The sequence below is a fragment of the Sus scrofa genome, chromosome 16 (genome assembly GCF_054392235.1).
Source record: "Sus scrofa isolate SSC_HxYL_T2T_F1_AM1 chromosome 16, Sscrofa_HxYL_maternal_Yorkshire_Landrace_v2.0, whole genome shotgun sequence".
In the NCBI taxonomy this organism is placed as follows: domain Eukaryota; kingdom Metazoa; phylum Chordata; class Mammalia; order Artiodactyla; family Suidae; genus Sus; species Sus scrofa.
The window spans coordinates 45,703,524-45,721,056 of record NC_139398.1 but is presented as its reverse complement, the minus strand read 5'-3'; the positions used below and the strand labels follow the sequence as shown (position 1 = coordinate 45,721,056).

General features: G+C 41.1%; 1 protein-coding gene and 1 long non-coding RNA gene across 6 annotated transcripts in view; one reads left to right on the top strand and one right to left on the bottom strand.

The window, feature by feature from the left end:
* Positions 1 to 17,533, top strand: part of LOC110257265 (uncharacterized) — a 159,954-nt gene that overhangs the window by 20,568 nt on the left and 121,853 nt on the right. The window lies entirely within an intron of this gene.
* Positions 9,365 to 10,027, bottom strand: HSPB3 (heat shock protein family B (small) member 3). Its single transcript, XM_003133967.5, has one exon. The coding sequence runs from the start codon at positions 9,947 to 9,949 to the stop codon at positions 9,497 to 9,499; it is 453 nt and encodes a 150-aa protein (XP_003134015.1). The 5' UTR covers positions 9,950 to 10,027; the 3' UTR covers positions 9,365 to 9,496.

Below are 17,533 nucleotides of genomic sequence, written 5' to 3'. Positions count from 1 at the left end.
AGTCAGATTCGTTTCCACTGAGCCACAATGGGAACTCCTGGTCATAATTTTAAAATTTTAATTTTATAATTGAGGGATTTTTAAAGGCTAATCTATGTGTTTCTGGTAGCCATAAAGGAAAAAAATAAAAAGGAGAAGACTATTTGAATAACAAAATAGCAAACTTTTTTTAATGCCCTCATTCTACATGACCCTTTGCTTTTTCTTCAGTGCAACTATTTTTGGATGTTGGAAAAAATTTTTTCATTCTCTATAATCTTACCTCTTCAGTGGAAAATCCTGCAGAATTTAAGAATATAAAACAGTGAAAATATTTTCTAGATACACTAAAGTAATTACAGAATAATTCCTTCTGAACATTAATACACATCTTCTTTGCATTATTTAAATGACAGAAATCATTCCTTAATATTATTAATCTGAATGTATTTTTGTTTTCCTCCATTTAATTTATTTTTTTGAGTTTTTAAATTTTTTTATTTAAGTATATTTGATTTACAATGTTGTGGCAGTTTCTGCTGTACAGCAAAGTAACCCAGTCATAACATATATACATTCCCTTTCTTATATTATCTTCCATCATAGTCTATCCAAAGAAACTGTGTGTATTTCCCTGTGCTATACAATAAGACTTCGTTGCTTATCCATTCTAAATGTTATAGTTTGCATCTACCAACCCCAAACTCCCAGTCCATCCCATTTCCTCCCCCATTTCCCTTGGCAACCACAAGTCTGTTCTCTATGTCTGTGAGTCTGTTTCTGTTTTGTAGATAGGTTCATCTGTGCTATATTTTAGATTCCACATATAAGTGAGCTTGTATGATATTTGTCTTTCTCTTTCTGATTTATTTCACTTAGCATGAGAATCTCTAGTTGCATCCATGTTGCTGCAAATGGCATTATTTCATTCTTTTTATGGCTCAGTAGTATTCCATTGTGTATATATACCACATCTTGCTAATCTGTTCATCTCTCAATGGACTTTTAGGTTGTTTCCATGTCTTGGCTATTGTGAATAGTGCTTCTATGAACATAGGGTGCATGTATCTTTTTTAAATTTTTTTACGTATCTTTTTGAATTTGTCCAAATATATGCCCGGGAGTGGAATTGCTGGATCATGTGGTAGTTCTATATTTAGTTTCTGAGGAAACTTCACCCTGTTTTCCAAAGTGGTTGTACCAATTTGCGTTCCTATTTTCTTCTATTTTAAAAGGACATTTTCACTAGTTATAGGATCTAGGATGATGATATTTTTTCTTTTAGTACTATAAAGAAATTTTACCTTTTTTTTTTTTTGGCTCCCATTGTGTCTGTTGAGACTTCAGCTGTCATTTTTATACTTGTGTTATGATACATAAAAGTATAACATATCTTGTTTTCTGATCTTAAAATTTGCTGTTTATCTTTGGAGGTCAGCAGTTTGACTTTGATGGGCCTAGGTGTAATTTATTTGTTCTGCTTAATGTTTTACCGAGTTTTGATATGTGGTTTGTTGTATTGCATCAGTTTTAGAAAATCCTTGGTCATCGTTTTTTCAAGAAATATTTTGCCTTATTTTTAATCTCTTCTCTTTTTTACTCAAAGTATACTTATGATGGTTGATTTGATACTATTCCACAGACTTTGTATATTTTACTTTTTTTCCTACTCTTTTTTGTTCCCTGTATTTTGCCTTGGATAATTTCTATTGACCCAAGTGTACATTAACTGATTTTGTGTGTGTGTGATGGGCCACATTGATAATAAGTGTATTGAAAGAATCTCTCATCTCTGATATTGTATTTTCATTTTTGGCATTTCCATTTTGTTCTATTGTATAGTTTTCATTTCTCTGCTGAAATTCTTCATCTATTCATTCATATGGCTCACATTTGCAATAGATTCTTTAACATATTTATCATTGTAATTTTAAAGACTCTGGTCTGGTTCTATTACTCATCTTTTCTCTTATTGATTGGTCATATTTTCTTTGACTCATAATTTTTTACTCTATACCGTGCATTATACATTAGAGAGCAGTAGAGACTGAAGTAAATAAAATTTATGCTCAGAAATAAGCATGCCCCTTTTGTCAGAGTGCTAGTGTAGAGAGTTGAATTTGTAGCTAAAATGGTTCTGGGTTTTCTGGATTTTTTTGTCATTGGCTTCACTGATCTGAAGGCAGGATGAGGCCTCTTCAGCATGGTTTGGGATTAGAGGGCCTTAGGGTTTCTTCTCATCCCTGCTACCCTATCCTGAACCTGATACAAGAGTGATATGTCTGTGCCTCAGATGGTGTCTCTCTCAGCTCTCCGGTCTCTAGGTCAGCCATTCACATGTACCCTCTCCCTGATATGCAGCCGGGGGGGTGGGGGGAGGGACTTGGAGATTTTCTCTTTTGTAAAATAGCAAGCTTAATCATACATATGTTTATATGTATATGGACATTGTTTATATATATTCTCAAATAGAAAACATACAAAGATTTATTTTCAAGAACACATGATGCATTTGAGAAAAATTACTATATACCAGGTCAAGAAGAAAATATCAACAAATTACAAAGAATGGTATCATATGACCATTTTATCTTACTGCAATATATTTTTTATATTTATCCTTGAAGTTAGAAAACAATAAAAAAGGATTTTATATACAAACATACATGCTTTACATATACATATATATGTTTATTAAACAATGCTGAGGAAACAGAAGAAAATAGTTACTTAGAACAACTTACTTAGTCATTTTATTTTATTTTGCTTTTTAGAGCCGCAGCTGCAGCATATGGAGGTTCCCAGGCTAGGGGTCGAATCAGAGCTACAGTTTCTGGCCTATATACAACCACAGCAATGCAGGATCCAGGCTGTGTCTGTGACCTACACCACAGCTCATGACAACACCAGATCCTTAACCCACTGAGCGAGGCCAGGGATTGAACCTGCAACCTCATGGTTCCCAGTCGGATTTGTTTCTGCAACGTCACATTGGGAACTCCTACTTAGTCATTTTTTTAATTTAAAATACCATCTCTGTTATTTTGTAGAGAACATCTAGCTAACTCAATTGCTTAAACAGTTATTTTCAAAATATAATATGTAAATATAATGTCATCATATGAACTAATATTTAACTTCTTGGGAGTTCCCGTCTTAGCGCAGCAGAGTTGCCTATGACAGGGAGGTCAGTGGGATCAAAATCTTCTATGTCTTCTGGACTTCCAAGATTGGTCCATTATCTTCAGGAAAAGGAAAATCCTGAAGAAGTTTAGGAGGACCAACTTTGTACCTAGGCAGATTAAAATTTTCGCAGCACTATTTACAATAGCCAAGACATGGAAGCAAACTAAATGTCTATTGACAGATGAATGGGTAAAGAAGAAGTGGTACATATATACAATGAAATATTACTTGGCCATAAAGAAGAATGAAATAATGCCATTTACAGAAACATGGATGGACCTAGAGATTATCATACTAAGTGCAGTAAGTCAGAAAGAGAAAGACAAATATCATATAATATCACTTTTATGTAGAATCTAAAATATGAACCAAATGAACTTATCTATGAAATAGACTCACAGACATAGAGAAGAGACTTGTGGTTGTCAAGAGAGAGGGAGGGGGCAGGGAAGGGTTGGATTGTATTTATAATGGATAAACAACAAGGTCCTATTTGTACAGCACAGGGAACTATATTCAATATCCTGTAATGAAACAGAAAAAAATTTAATTTAATTTAAAATTAGATCAAAGAGTTCCCGTTGTGGCTCCGTGGGTTGAGGACCCGATGTAGTCTCCATGAGGTTGTGGGTTTGATCACTGGCCTCACTCAGTGGGTTAAGGATCCAGCATGGCTGCAAGCTGCAGTGCAGGTCACAGATGTGGCTCAGATCCAGGGTTGCCGTGGCTGTGGCGTAGGCCTCACCTGCAGCTCCAATTCGACCCCTAGTCTGGGAACTTACCTATGCTGCAGGTATGGCCATAAAAAGAAAAAAATAGATCAAAATATAAGGTGATGTTAGAGTTCCTAATTTGAAGGCAGTGTAGATGCTGTAAGACTGTGTGATTTGCCTGGCTCCCTCTTCCTACACTTCTGGATTTGAAGTTGTTGTGGATACAAACCCTGTGTACCTTCCCCCCGCCTTCTTATTTTTGGAAGGTATCGCCTGCCTCCCGGACCATGCTGCTGCCACCTTTGTCAGAGCCTTTGCCAAGCCTCCTTGGGTGGCTGCAGTCCAAGTGGAAGCTCTGAGCCTGCACTCCTCTCCCCGACTGGGCCCTGACATGCCGAGTCATCCTTCTGGTCCCAGCAAGGATGAAATGTCACACGGTGGGGCATGGGTCTGGTTTTCCGAGCAGCCACTTAGGGGTTGGGTGATAGGACCCAGAGTGCAGGAGAATCTGCTCCCTGTGAGCAGAACCTTGACAGATGGGCCATAGGAAGCAGGGAAGACACAGTTCATCTCCTTTCCTCCCTGTGGATTGCTATCAGATTCCACTTCTTCTGAAGATCTGGAGAACTAGGTGCTGAGCCAGCATCCCTGCCAGGAGGCTGCATTTTCTTTACAGCTCATTGTAAAACAGTAACTAGCATGGTTACCCATCGCATCGCTTTGCTACCCACCTTTTCTTGCCTCCCCCACCCCTGTAATTGCCTCACCTTTATCATCCTGGGCTCGCACTTTCCAAAAAGGTGTCGGCACATCAGTCCTTGTCTCAGGCTGTATTTCATAGGATAAGTTTTCTCAGAGAGCTGTAACAACAGTTCTTACTTTACTGAGGTGCTGGAGTTTTCCTCCAGTCCCCAAGAGTCACTCTCTACTTTTTGCTTTTTAGGGCCACACCTGTGACATAAGGAACTTCCCAGGCTAGGGGTCAGTTTGGAGCTGTAGCTGCTGGCCTACACCACAGCCACAGCAATGCAGGATCCAAGCCATGTCTGCCACCTACACCACAGCTCACGGCAATGCCGTGGGTAAATCCTTGACCCACTGAGCAAAGCCAGGGATGGAACCCACGTCTTCATGGATATTAGTTGGGCTCATTATGCTGAGCCACAGCAGACATTCCTCACTCTCCACTTTCCTCTACCCTGCCCTCTGCCCTGGGAAGTGCCCTATAGGGTGCTCACACCCTCTGGCTGCCAGGTAGGTCGAGCCAAAGGGAGCCCTGCTGGGAGACTGGAGGGAGAAAGTATTTATTCTCCTGGCAGCTGTGAGATTCACTTGGGCTGGTTGTGCCCCTCACATGAAAGTCACGGCTGGTGGTCTCCTCTGTCCCACTTTCTTTTTGATTTCTGACCTCCTCTCATCCCTTTGGACTTGAGGGATGTACCAGCTCCACACTGCTACCTTCAGTTTATGGCATTGTCCCTTGTAGCTCCTCTGCACCATGTCCACTCCTTCGTAATTAATCGCTTTATAAATAAATTATCCTAATTTGAATTACTCCAATTTGATAGTGCCTGTTGGGACCAGGAGTGGAAAGGAATAGTGTTGCAATAGTGCATAGCCATTACAAATCAGTTAATATTTGCTAGCAAAATAAAGTAATGCACTATTTTTTAAAAGTCACTTAAGAAGTCAAACAATCAGGGTTCAAGCCAGAATTTCATCACCTCTGTTGATGAAAATAATCAATAAACAGTCTATAATAGGAATAGAAAAGAGTTTTATTTCAGTCAAACTGAGGACTATAGCCTGGAAGACAGCCTCTCCAATATAACTCTGAGGAACTGCTCCAGAGAAGTATGGTTTTCAACACAGTTTTATGTCTTGTCAGAACAAAGAACATCAAATACATCAGGGATACATTCCTTTGAGGTTTCAGAAAAACAGATCAGCACATATGCAGGGAGTCAGTGTGGCCTTGGCCCCTGGGCAGGGAGTCCCATCTTCGAAGGAGGACAAGCATTGGTTTCCCAGGAAGGGGAGCATTTGATCTTTTTTTGATTTTTAAAAAATTTTTTTGTCTTTTCTAGGGCCGCTTCTGCGGCATATGGACGTTCCCAGGCTAGGAGTCTAATCAGAGCTGTAGCCACAGGCCTACGCCAGAGCCACAGCAATGCAGGATCCGAGCCACGTCTGCAACCTACACCACAGCTCACGGCAATGCCGTGGGTAAATCCTTGACCCACTGAGCAAAGCCAGGGATGGAACCCACATCTTCATGGATATTAGTTGGGCTCATTATGCTGAGCCACAGCAGACACTCCTCACTCTCCACTTTTCTCTACCCTGCCCTCTGCCCTGGGAAGTGCCCTATAGGGTGCTCACGGCAACGCTGGATCCTTAACCCACTGAGAAAGGCCAGGGATCAAACCCGCAACCTCATGCTTCCTAGTTGGATTCGTTAACCACTGAGCCATGATGGGAACTCCTGATCTTTATTTTTAACATAGACATTCTTTACATCTGGTCAGTGTGCACGTTTCTGTAATAATGAAAGCGTATGTACAGTGCATGTTTGATAGGCCACGAACAGGCTCTTTTAGTTAGCAGTTAAAATTCAAGTTAACTTATGTATAAGCCAGAATGAATTCTCCACTCCTCAGCATGTGAAAATTTCTTTTTATCACCTGAAAGGGACTTTAATGAAGGAATCATTTATGGAAGGGCAGGCAAAGTAAGGGGAATCAATAGGGGGTAGTGAGGCACCAGGAACAAGAAAGGACAGGAAACATCAGCACCCCAAGGGCCGAAGGGGCAACAGGAAGAAGGAGCATCAGAATGCCAATGCCTGGTGTGAGTCCGAGTCCTGGAAGAGAGGCCATCTTTCCAGCACTCTGGTCCTGGGAGGATGCCAGTCCAGCCACAGCCTCATCTGCAGCAGGCTGGCAGTGGAGAAAGAAGTGTCCTGCCCCTCTCTCCTCCTGCCCCTCTCCTCACCTGCCCACCCATCTCCTCTCTCTAGCCTCTGGTCTGCAGTCAGTTCCTGTTCTTGGCTGAACCCAGTTGAGAACTAGAATGTCATGGCCCAGGGGCAGGGGGCTGGGGGTGTCCAGTCTGCTTGGGCTCAGAGTGGGGCTGAGAAGGGCAGGGGATAGGTCTGGGTTAGGAGGCAGGGAGAGCAATAGACAATAACCAGTACAAACAAGATATCAAACACCATGCAAATATAATCCTAACTCTGAAAAGTGATCCATGTATTTATGTATAAAAGAAGACTGAACTAGAAATTTAAGGTAGCTATCTCATGGTAGTAGAAGAAGAAGAAATGGCTTTTATATTTTGCTGGTGTCTAGTCTGTTTTCCAAATCAGAAAAAAAAAATTACTGTGTATTACTTTAAAATTTATCTTAGAAAAAAATGCTAATTGAATGATGTTTACTTAAAATGTTCACTTTCACTTTTAATTTAAGCAAGTGTTCATTAAGAATTTAGTAGGTGTTGAACTTTCTGTCATGGCACAGTGGCAACGAACCCAACTAGGAACCATGAGGTTGTGGGTTCGATCCCTGGCCTGGCTCAGTGGGTTAAGGATTTGGCATTGCCGTGAGCTGTGGTGTAGGTCACAGACGCAGCTCGGATCTGGTGTTGCTGTGGCTGTGGTGTAGGCGGGCAGCTCTTGCTCGGATTAGACCCGTAGCCTGGGAACCTCCATGTGCCACGAGTGCAGCCCTAAAAAAGCCAAAAAATAAAAAAATAAAAAAATAATTTAGTAGGTGTTTTCACTTTACTAGTTTCTAGGGTACAAAGATGAATGGGGTGAGACTTATAGGTCCTGCTAAGGAATTTTATCTTTTTTCTTCTTTTCAGCTTTTAGTTGTTTATTCTTTTTACTGTTATAGTATACTGTTATAGTATAGCAGAAATGGACAGACCATTGTAAATTTTCGCTTTTAAAGGAAATATTTCCTATCAGTAGCCCCTCGTGGTAAGAATTTCCCTTTCTGAACTCTCAGAAGTGGGATCTCTTCTAGAGTAAAATCAAGGCCAAATGAAAGGGGTTTTGTGTGTGTTTGTTTCTCAGAGCACTCGTTTGTTTTCACGCTATTCTTCCCAACAGTGGGAGAGAAGAATGTAATGTGGTATCCCAGTTCTAATCATAAGAGCAGGTATAATCCCATCACTTACTATTAACTTTGCTAAATAGCAAATTTGGTCTCTGATATTCACTTTGTCAAACAAAATTTGTTATCGTAGAGTTGGATGCACAAACATTACTTCCTGGGCGGTAACCTCATATAAACATCTAGCTTCAAAATCCTTTCAGTTTAATTAGACTGTAAACAGACATCTCTGTTTTTAAAACCACTTGTATCACTGTCCAACTTCTTTTCCTCTTGTGTCATGTCCCTCGTGTTTGCCTGTGAACTACAAATAAAGCACCACAGAGGAGCACAGCGGTATTGTCAGCAGTCAGAATCCACCCTGGAGGTTTCCACACCCAAATTCCTCTTCTATTCATAGCGCTGTCCTCAGTGTCACATGGGGTAGGGGGTAAAAGCTGCTACTTTCCCCAAAGAAATATCTCATATGTATTAGAATGAGACAGCACATCTTTGGAATATCACAGACCAGCTGTTGAAAGGAACATTCCTAACCTCCAGTGTCTCAGCTGCTCCCTTGGGCCCAAGCAGCAGTTGGAGGAAATAGAAGCAGCCAGTGTGCTATATACACTCAGACACCCCTAAAAGCTCAGGCCTCAGAACCAACCGCCTGCCAGGCTATTTAAAGCTAAGGATTATGCAGTGAGAACAGATGCAGTACATTTTGCCATTTTCCAAAATCTGAAGTTTTAAATAACATTTAAAGAGCATAGTTTAAATCATTTTGCACTCACTAATTGTACTTTTTAAAGTGGTTTCCTAAACTTGATATTAATTTATGAATGTGAGTTTAGACATGTTAGTATATCAGAAGTGGCCACAGAACATATGCTGAGCTTTAAAAAACACTGCAGATGAAACACTTACTTTAGCTAAAAAATAGGAGGTACATATTTGGAACTTTTAAAAATAAAATTTATGTCTGAAGATTCCAACATCAGTTTAAGGCAGTCACAAATGTAATAAATCCTAAATATATTTCAGGCCCAATTTCCAACCTTCAGACTGTATTTACAAAGCTCCACTGTAATAAAATATACTGAAAAGAAAAGGGGATCACAGCTTTTTCTTTTAGTGATATAAAAAATTCTCATAAAATGTATAAGAATTCCTTAAATTAGTGTGGCTCTTTCGCCAACAGTTGTTACAAATGAAGTTTCTCTGGCATTGTTGAGTAAGAAAGAAAGAATTCTGAATCCTCTCTAGTATCAGACTACCCTCCTCTAAATTGTCAATGTTTCAGGCATAAGAACAGCATCGATTTGAGTTATAGGAGCATAATTTAACCATTTAACTCTCCGATTAAGAATAACAAAGACAACCTCAACATACCAGGAACTAGGCCTACATTTTTAATCTTCATAAAAATCATTTCATACGTGGTTAATACAGACATTCCCGTAATTCCATGGGCTGAACTAGAGTCTTCCTCCGGCCATATCAGCGGGCGCTGATAAGATTTCACTTGGTCCCCACTGGATCCTTTACTTCCACCACCAGAATTCCGTCATGACAGAGGGTGGCAGACAAATCTTTGGTTTCAATGCCGTCCGGCAGTTTATACTGTCTCGTGAAGCTTCTGGAGATAAAACCATGCTCATCCATCCTGGTTCCATGTTGAGCCTTGATCAGCAGCCAGCCTTCGAAGGTCTGAATGATGATATCTTCGGGGAGGAACTGGACCACGTCCAGCAGGATCTGGAAACGGCATTCGCCTTTCTGGGGCGGCCCCTCCGCGGCGGAGTCCACTGGGGGAGCCTGAGTCGCCCTGGCTTTCCCCAGGTCCAAGGTGGTTGGCCCAGGCAGAGCATATAAAGCGTGATCCAGCCTGCAGTCCTCCAGACCTCGAGCTTCAAATTCCTCCTCGTATCGCACTGGAGTCTCGATGAGGTGCCTCAAGATGATTTTTGCCATTGTGGAGGCAAAGCCAGCATCCAACAGCTTCCACCGTCTGCGGGGTCGGTGTTGAACCCTTGCAGTTGGCAACTGACTAGATGGTCTCCGGGAGCCGCTCTTCTTTATAACCCAGCGCAGACGCAACCCTTTAATTAGGCCTGAATCACAGTGCGGCACGCTGCCTCTTGTCTTTTCACTCCCGCTGACAATGAACGGCTATTTTTAGGGCAGGTTTTTAAGTTGCTTTTAGCACACAGCCTGCTCCAGCCGCCGAGTCAAGGATTGCCCTTACGTTCTCAGTTATCCTTGCCAAGTGCGTCTGCCTGCTTCCCCCGAGAGAAGAGAACAGAAACAGTACTTGAGAGATAATCTGAGTGAGTGCTCTGTCCTTGTGAACTAGTGATCTAAGCAACTATGACTTCTGAGAACAGTCCAGAGATGGGCACTCATCTTATGATATGAGCTAAAACGGAATTAATCCTAGTCTGCAAGTGCAAGGCTGGGGCGGAGGTGAATTCAGTTGTAATTGATTAGCAATTAAGATACACACACACACACATTCAAACCTCAAACATTCAATAAACGCTTAGCCCTCTGTCCTATGTATTTACTTTCATTTCATCCTTTAATCTATTATCCTTAAGTGACATCTGAGCCGTGCCATCTGGTTTGTTACATTTGACTCATCAAAAATGAGATGAGATGACTAGTCATGATATCCAGCCTTGGATGGGGGTTGGACAGGCACAGAATGGGGTGTCTTAGCAAGGGAAATAGAGATCACGGGAAGAGAAAAATGTTAAAACTTCGAAGTCTTTGATATTAAAGCCCAAACAACTAAAGATTAATGTAGTTGCAGCTCTGCTGTTGAATTGGCAAAAATAAATAACATGTAATTTCTTAATTACAACACCCTTACTATTAAACTCACACTGAAAAAGAATGAGGCAACTCTTTATCCACTGCTATAGAAGGATCTCCAAGACAAGTTAAACACAAAAGTCCAGAACAGCATATAATATGCTAGTATTTACTCTTTTTTTTTTTAATAAGTAGGTATTTGCTTGTATAAATAGAATCTGTCCGAGAGCAGTTGTCCACGAAGATGGTAAGAGAGTGAGGGGGAGGCAGGAGCTGGGGGGTGTCTTGCTTGTCACTATAAGTACATCTGTGCTTTTTATTTCTGCAGTGTGTGTGTGTGTGATATGCATACACACAAGAACATTTTAAGTATAGAAAACTTCTTTTCCACAGAGGTATTTTCTGGAATGGGTAGACTCCAGAATACCTTTCCTTAAAACACATACCCATTTCCTTAGAACGAAAAAAGATCTACCAAAGTTAAAAATCAGAAAACAGAAGGGAATATTCTCCTTTAGCTCTTTTTTATTACTCTAAAAACATGTGTGGACATTTTGGTATATATTTAAGAAGAGGCTCTAATCATACTGTTCACACTCAGCTTTTTTGACTTGCATTTTGCAGGTTGGTGAACCTCCAGGGGAAAATGTGCTCTTTGAGATTTAATGTCCCCTGGCTCATAAAACATTGCAGGTGTTTTCATCTGTGCCACTCTGAGTGGTGAGTCAAAACCAACTCACTCTCAGTGGCAGGAAATAATTAAGATACTAAGGATTTGGCTTGAAATTGCTGGAAATGGGATTCCTGCTGTGATACAGTGTGTTAATCTTCCAGCCTTGTCTCAGTGACAGCTGGAATTCAATCCCTGGCCCAGGAACTTCCATATGCCACAGGTGAGGCCATAATAGATAGATAGATAGACAGACAGACAGAAAGAGTCACAGCAAAATTGAGAATAAGGTACCTAGTTTTTCCATAAACCCCCTGTCCCCACCTGCATAGCCTCTCCCATTATCAACATCCCCACCAGAGTGGTGCATTTTGTTGCAACTGACATGACAATTATCCAAAGACAATAATTTACATTAGGGTTCACCCTTTGTCTTGCACCTTCTATGAATTTGCACAAAGGTATAATCACATGTATCCACCCAAATAGTATCCTACAGAGAAATTTCACTGCCCTAAAAATCTTCTGTGCTCCAACAGTTCATCTTCCCTCCCGAAACCCCTGCTAACGGCTGTAAAAAATGTCTATCTAAAAAACGAAAACTGCTCTAAAAAGCAAATTCTGTTTTTTAAAAAATACTAGAAAGATGCCCGTGGGGTGAGCAGAGAAAAGTGCCTCCAGCTAGTCTTATGGTTTCTTACCTCAGTGATCTCTAAAATAGTCGAGGAGGATGTTAGTGCTTGTCTGAGTGAGTTGCTAAAGTTAAAAAGGAGCATCCGCATTTCTTTTTTTTATAGTTCTTTATTTTTTTAATTTAATTTTATTGGAGTATAGTTGACTGATAATGTTGTTTTAGTTTCAAGTGTACAGCAAAGTAAATCAGTCATACAGATGCATACATCCATTTTTTCCCATATAGCTTATTACAAACTATTGAGTAGATTTTCCTCTGCTATATAGTAGGATTTTGTCAATCATCTACTTTATACAGTAGTGTGTATATTTTATTCCCACCCTCCCAATTCTTCCCTCGCCCCAACAGCTTCACCTGTGGTAACCATAAGATTGCTTTTGAAATCTGTGTGTTTGTTTCTATTTTTCAAACAAGCTTTTTGGGGGGTATCATTTAAATTAGATTCCAAATATAAGTAGTATCATAAGATATTTGTCTTTGTCTGTCCAGCTTCATTCACTGTGATAATCTCTAGGTCCACATATGTTGCTATAAATGGCATTACTTCATTATTTTTATGGCTGAATAATATTCCATTGCGTATATGTACCACATCTTCTTTATCCACTCCTCTGTCGATGGACATTTAGGCTGCTTCCATGTCCTGGCTATTGTAAATAGTGTTGCAATGAACACTGGGGTGAGTGTATCTTTTTGAATTAGAGTTTTCTCTGGATATATGCCCAGGAGTGGGGTTGCTAGATCACATGGTAATTCTAGATTTAGTTTTTTTTTTTTTTTTTTTTTGTCTTTTGTCTTTTTGTTGTTGTTGTTGTTGTTGTTGCTATTTCTTGGGCCGCTCCTGCGGCATATGGAGGTTCCCAGGCTAGGGGTCCAATCGGAGCTGTAGCCACCGGCCTACGCCAGAGCCACGTCTGCAACCTACACCACAGCTCATGGCAACGCCGGATCGTTAACCCACTGAGCAGGGGCAGGGACCGAACCCGCAACCTTGTGGTTCCTAGTCGGATTCGTTAACCACTGCGCCACGACGGGAACTCCTAGATTTAGTTTTTTAAGGAGCCTCCATAGTGTTCTCCATAGTGGTTGCACCAATTTATATTCACACTCAGCTGTCCCGGAGTGGGGGAACCTGGCTCTGCTCCCTCCCCCACTACCTAGGATTCCCTTGACCCTTCCCTTCTCCTCCTCTGGGCTTCTTTCCAACCACTTACCCTTTTCTTGATGTTCTCTAGTCTCTCACTGTCCACAGGCGCTTCTCCATCAGCCTAGAGTCAAGTGTGCCCCATCCTTTAAAAACAGAAGACATTCTATTCCTTATGTCACTGCCTAGCTAATTCTTCCATCTCTTCCCAGCCCAACTGCTTGAATTTGTAGCCTGTATTCAACAGTCGCTTGCTGCTGCAAAATAATTTCTGCCCTACCTCCGACTCTGCCCTGCATGAGGTCAAGGTCAGACTTGCTGCCAATTCTATATTTTAACCTTATCTTCCTTAATCTCTTCAGCATTTGACACAGGCCTCTCAGCAGGAAAGAATGTGAACTATTTTTGCCTTAGCTCTATCAAGAGGACAGTGGAGTTTTCTCTTATCCTATTCCATGCATTCTCAGTGGGGCAGTATCACCTTTAATGGGGAAAAATTGGTTCCATGAAGCAAAAAAAAAAAAAAAAGAAATCCTCATCGTCTAAGACTACAAAAAGTCTTAGCTGTTAGATAATGGATTGTGATCCCCCAAGAGTATAAAAACAGACATATAAAATATGTGTGGTATTAAAATTTCATGAGAGGAGTTCCCTGGTGGCTCTGCTGGTTGAGGATCCAGTGTTGTCACTGCTGTGGCTCTGGTTGCTGCTAAGGTGCAGATTCAATCCTTAGTTCAGGAACTGCCACATGCTGTGGGCACAGCCAAAAGAATTTCATGGGGGAAAGGGAGGAGAAATCAGGTGAGAAGTGTTTTAAAAGACTCCTGGGGGTGGGGGATGGTACAAATAACAAAAAAGGTGAGAGGCACAGTTCATGAATTGCTTGTCCAGAATCCCCCAGCCCAGGGACTCATTGGGGGATTTCAATACCTACTAGACTTGGAGTCCAAGAAGTTTCCCTAGAAAGAGTGATACTGGAGTTCCTGTCGTGGCTCAGTGGTTAACGAATCTGACTAGGAACCATGAAGCTGTGGGTTTGATCCCTGGCCTTGCTCAGTGGGTTAAGGATCCTGTGTTGCCATGAGCTGTGGCATAGGTCAAAGACATGGCTTGGATCTGGCGTTGCTGTGGCTGTGGTGTAGGCCAGTGGCTACAGCTCTGATTTGACCCCTAGCCTGGGAAACTCCATATGCCATGGGTATGACCCTGGAAAAGACAAAAAGACAAAAAAAAAAAATAAATAAATATAAATAAATAAATAAAATAAAGAAAAAAATTTAAAAAAAAAAGAAAAAAAGTTAAAAAAAAAAAAAAGAAAGAGTGATTCCTCAGCCTGAGTAAGAGGATGACTGAGGGGAAAAAATGGAGCTTTGAGCAAGGAAGGGAAGGGGGGTTGAGTGTTTCCCATAACAGAATGGCAGATTCCAGGGCCTGAGCCAGAAGAGAATATACTGTAATGAGTGGACAAAAGGACACGGTATGGCCACAGTGCAGACCACAAGGTAGGAAGTGGGAAAATGAGGCTGGAGAGGCGAGCAGCTCAGGAAAATCATTGCATGTCATCTTTGTTGGGGAAAAAAGATTTTCAAATTTCCACCAGTTGCTCTAGAATCCTTGTTTTAGAGTAAACACTAATTTTTCTCTTTGTAATCAAAGGGGCCACTGAAATTTGGGTGCTTTTCTCCCCCTCAAATTAAAGCTTAGGTTCCATTCTAGAATATTGGGGTTAACTTTATGAAGACCTAGATCAGTGTCTTTTTTACTTTTCTCACTATGCCCATAGTAAGAAACATATGCAGCCTCACCAGTGAACACAGGTAAACACACACTGGGCACAAAATGCTCAGCTTTGCTATGTGTGATGTGCTCTGATGCTCTCTATTCAATTCCATTTAGCTCAACATGAGCCATGCAACAGAGTAAATTGATTTCACAGCCCACTGTTTGAAAAACACTTTTTTTTTAAAGTTTTATGTCATTTTACCTCAATTTTTTAATTTATTTTTTAATGTTTTAAATTATTTATTATTTTTTAAATTACTCAATGAGTTTATTACATTTATAGTTGTACAATGATCATCACAATCCAGTTTTATAGGATTTCCATTCCACAACCCCAGTGCATCCCCCCACCCCCTGAAATGTCTCCTTTGGAAACTATAAGTTTTTCAAAGACTGTGAGTCAATATCTATTCTGCAAAGAAGTTCATTGTGTCCTTTTTTCAGATTCCACATGTCAGTGAAAGCATTTGATGTTGGTGTCTCATTGTCTGACTGACTTTACTTAGCATAATTTCTAGGTCCATCCATGTTGCTAAAAATGTCAGTATGTCATTCCTTTTAATGGCTGAGTAATATTCCATTGTGTATATGTACCACATCTTCTTCTTCTTCTTTTTTTGTCTTTCTGTCTTTTTTAGGAACGCACCTGTGGCATGTGGAGGTTCACAGGCTAGGGGCCTAATCAGAACTGTAGCCACCGGCCTATGCCAGAGCCCCAGTAATGCCAGATCCGAGCCACGTCTTCGAGGTACACCACAGCTCACAGCAATGCCGGATCCTTAACCCACTGAGCAAGGCCAGGGATCGAACCCAAAACCTCATGGTTACTAGTCAGATTTGTTAACCACTGAGCCATGACGGGAACTCCTGGACCACATCGTCTTGATCCACTCCTCTGTTGATGGACATTTAGGTTATTTCCATGTCTTGGCTATTGCAAATAGTGCTGCACTGAACATTGGAGTACATGTGTCTTTTTTTGTTTGTTTGTTTGTTTTTGGTCTTTTTGTCTTTTCTAGGGCTGCTTCTGTGGCATATGGAGGTTCCCCGGCTAGGGGTCTAATCGCAGCTGTAGACGCCAGGCTACATCAGAGCCACAGCAACGCGGGATCTGAACTGCATCTGTGACCTACACCTCAGCTCATGGCAACGCCGGGTCCTTAACCCAATGAGCAAGGCCAGGGATTGAACCTGAAACCTCATGATTCCTAGTCGTATTCGTTAACCACTGAGCCACAACAGGGACTCCACGGAGTACGTGTGTCTTTTCAAGTCATGGTTTTCTCTGGATAGATGCCCAGGAGTGGGATTGCTGGATCAAATGGTAGTTCTATGTTTACTTTTCTGAGGGATCTCCATACTGTTTTCCACAGTAGTTGCACCAATTTACAATCCCACCACCAGTGTACTAGGGTTCCTTTTTCTCCACACCCTCTCTAGAACTTATTGTTTGTAGACTTTTTGATGCTGGCCATTTGGGCTGGTGTAAGGTGGTACCTCATAGTGGTTTTGATTTGCATTTCTGTATTAATGAGTGATATTGAACATCTTTTCATGTGTTTTTTGGCCATCCATTTGTCTTCTTTGGAGAATTGTCTGTTTAGATCTTCTGCCCATTTTTTGATGGGGTTGTTTTGTTTTTTGGTATTGAGCTGCAGAAGGTGTTTATAAATTGTGGAGATGAATCCCTTGTCAGTTGATTCATTTGCAAAGATTTTCTCCCATTCTGTGGGTTGTCTTTTCATTTTGTTTAGGGTTTCCTTTGCTGTGCAGAAACTTTTAAGTTTAATTAGGTCCCATTTGTTTACTTTTGTTTTTACTGTCATTACTCTAAGAGGTGGATCTGAGAAGATGTTGCTGTGGTTTATGTCAGAGGGTGTTTGGCCTATGTTTTCCTTTAAGGGTTTTATAGTATCTAGTCTTCTATCTAGGTCTTTAATCCATTTTGAGTTTATTTTTGTGTATGGCGTTAGGAAGGAAAAACACTTAACTTTATACATTATTAAGCAAGGTAGTTTATCATCTTTGTGTGGTGAGTTTCCCCTCTGCAGGGAGCCCATGATGGTCTCCATTGGTTTCTCTTCTGCAGCTGCCATGAGATGCTGAGTAAGTAGGAAAGCAAGAGGTGCAGGAGAGTGGACAGCAAGGCTTGTGTCAAGTGCTGAAGAGGTTAAGGAAGATAAGGATGGATCACAGACTTAGCAGCCAGGGTGTCCTTGACTTAACTAAGGAGAGCCAGAGGCCACGTAGGGCAAAGGGTGAACTGCAGTTGATTGGGGAGCATATGATGCATGTAGATCACAACTTGAAGGAGCTGGGTGGGAGTGGAGGGATGGAAAGGATTGACTAGAGGGTGACATAAGGTCTGCAAGGCTCATTTCGTTTTACTAAGTTTTTTTTTTTTTTAAGAAAAGTGACCATTTGGGGTTCCCATTGAGGCTCAGTGTGTTA

What these genes read in the sequence shown, in the direction of transcription:
- HSPB3 (XM_003133967.5), bottom strand. Translation starts at nt 9,949, where the DNA reads ATGGCAAAAATCATCTTGAGGCACCTCATCGAGACTCCAGTGCGATAC.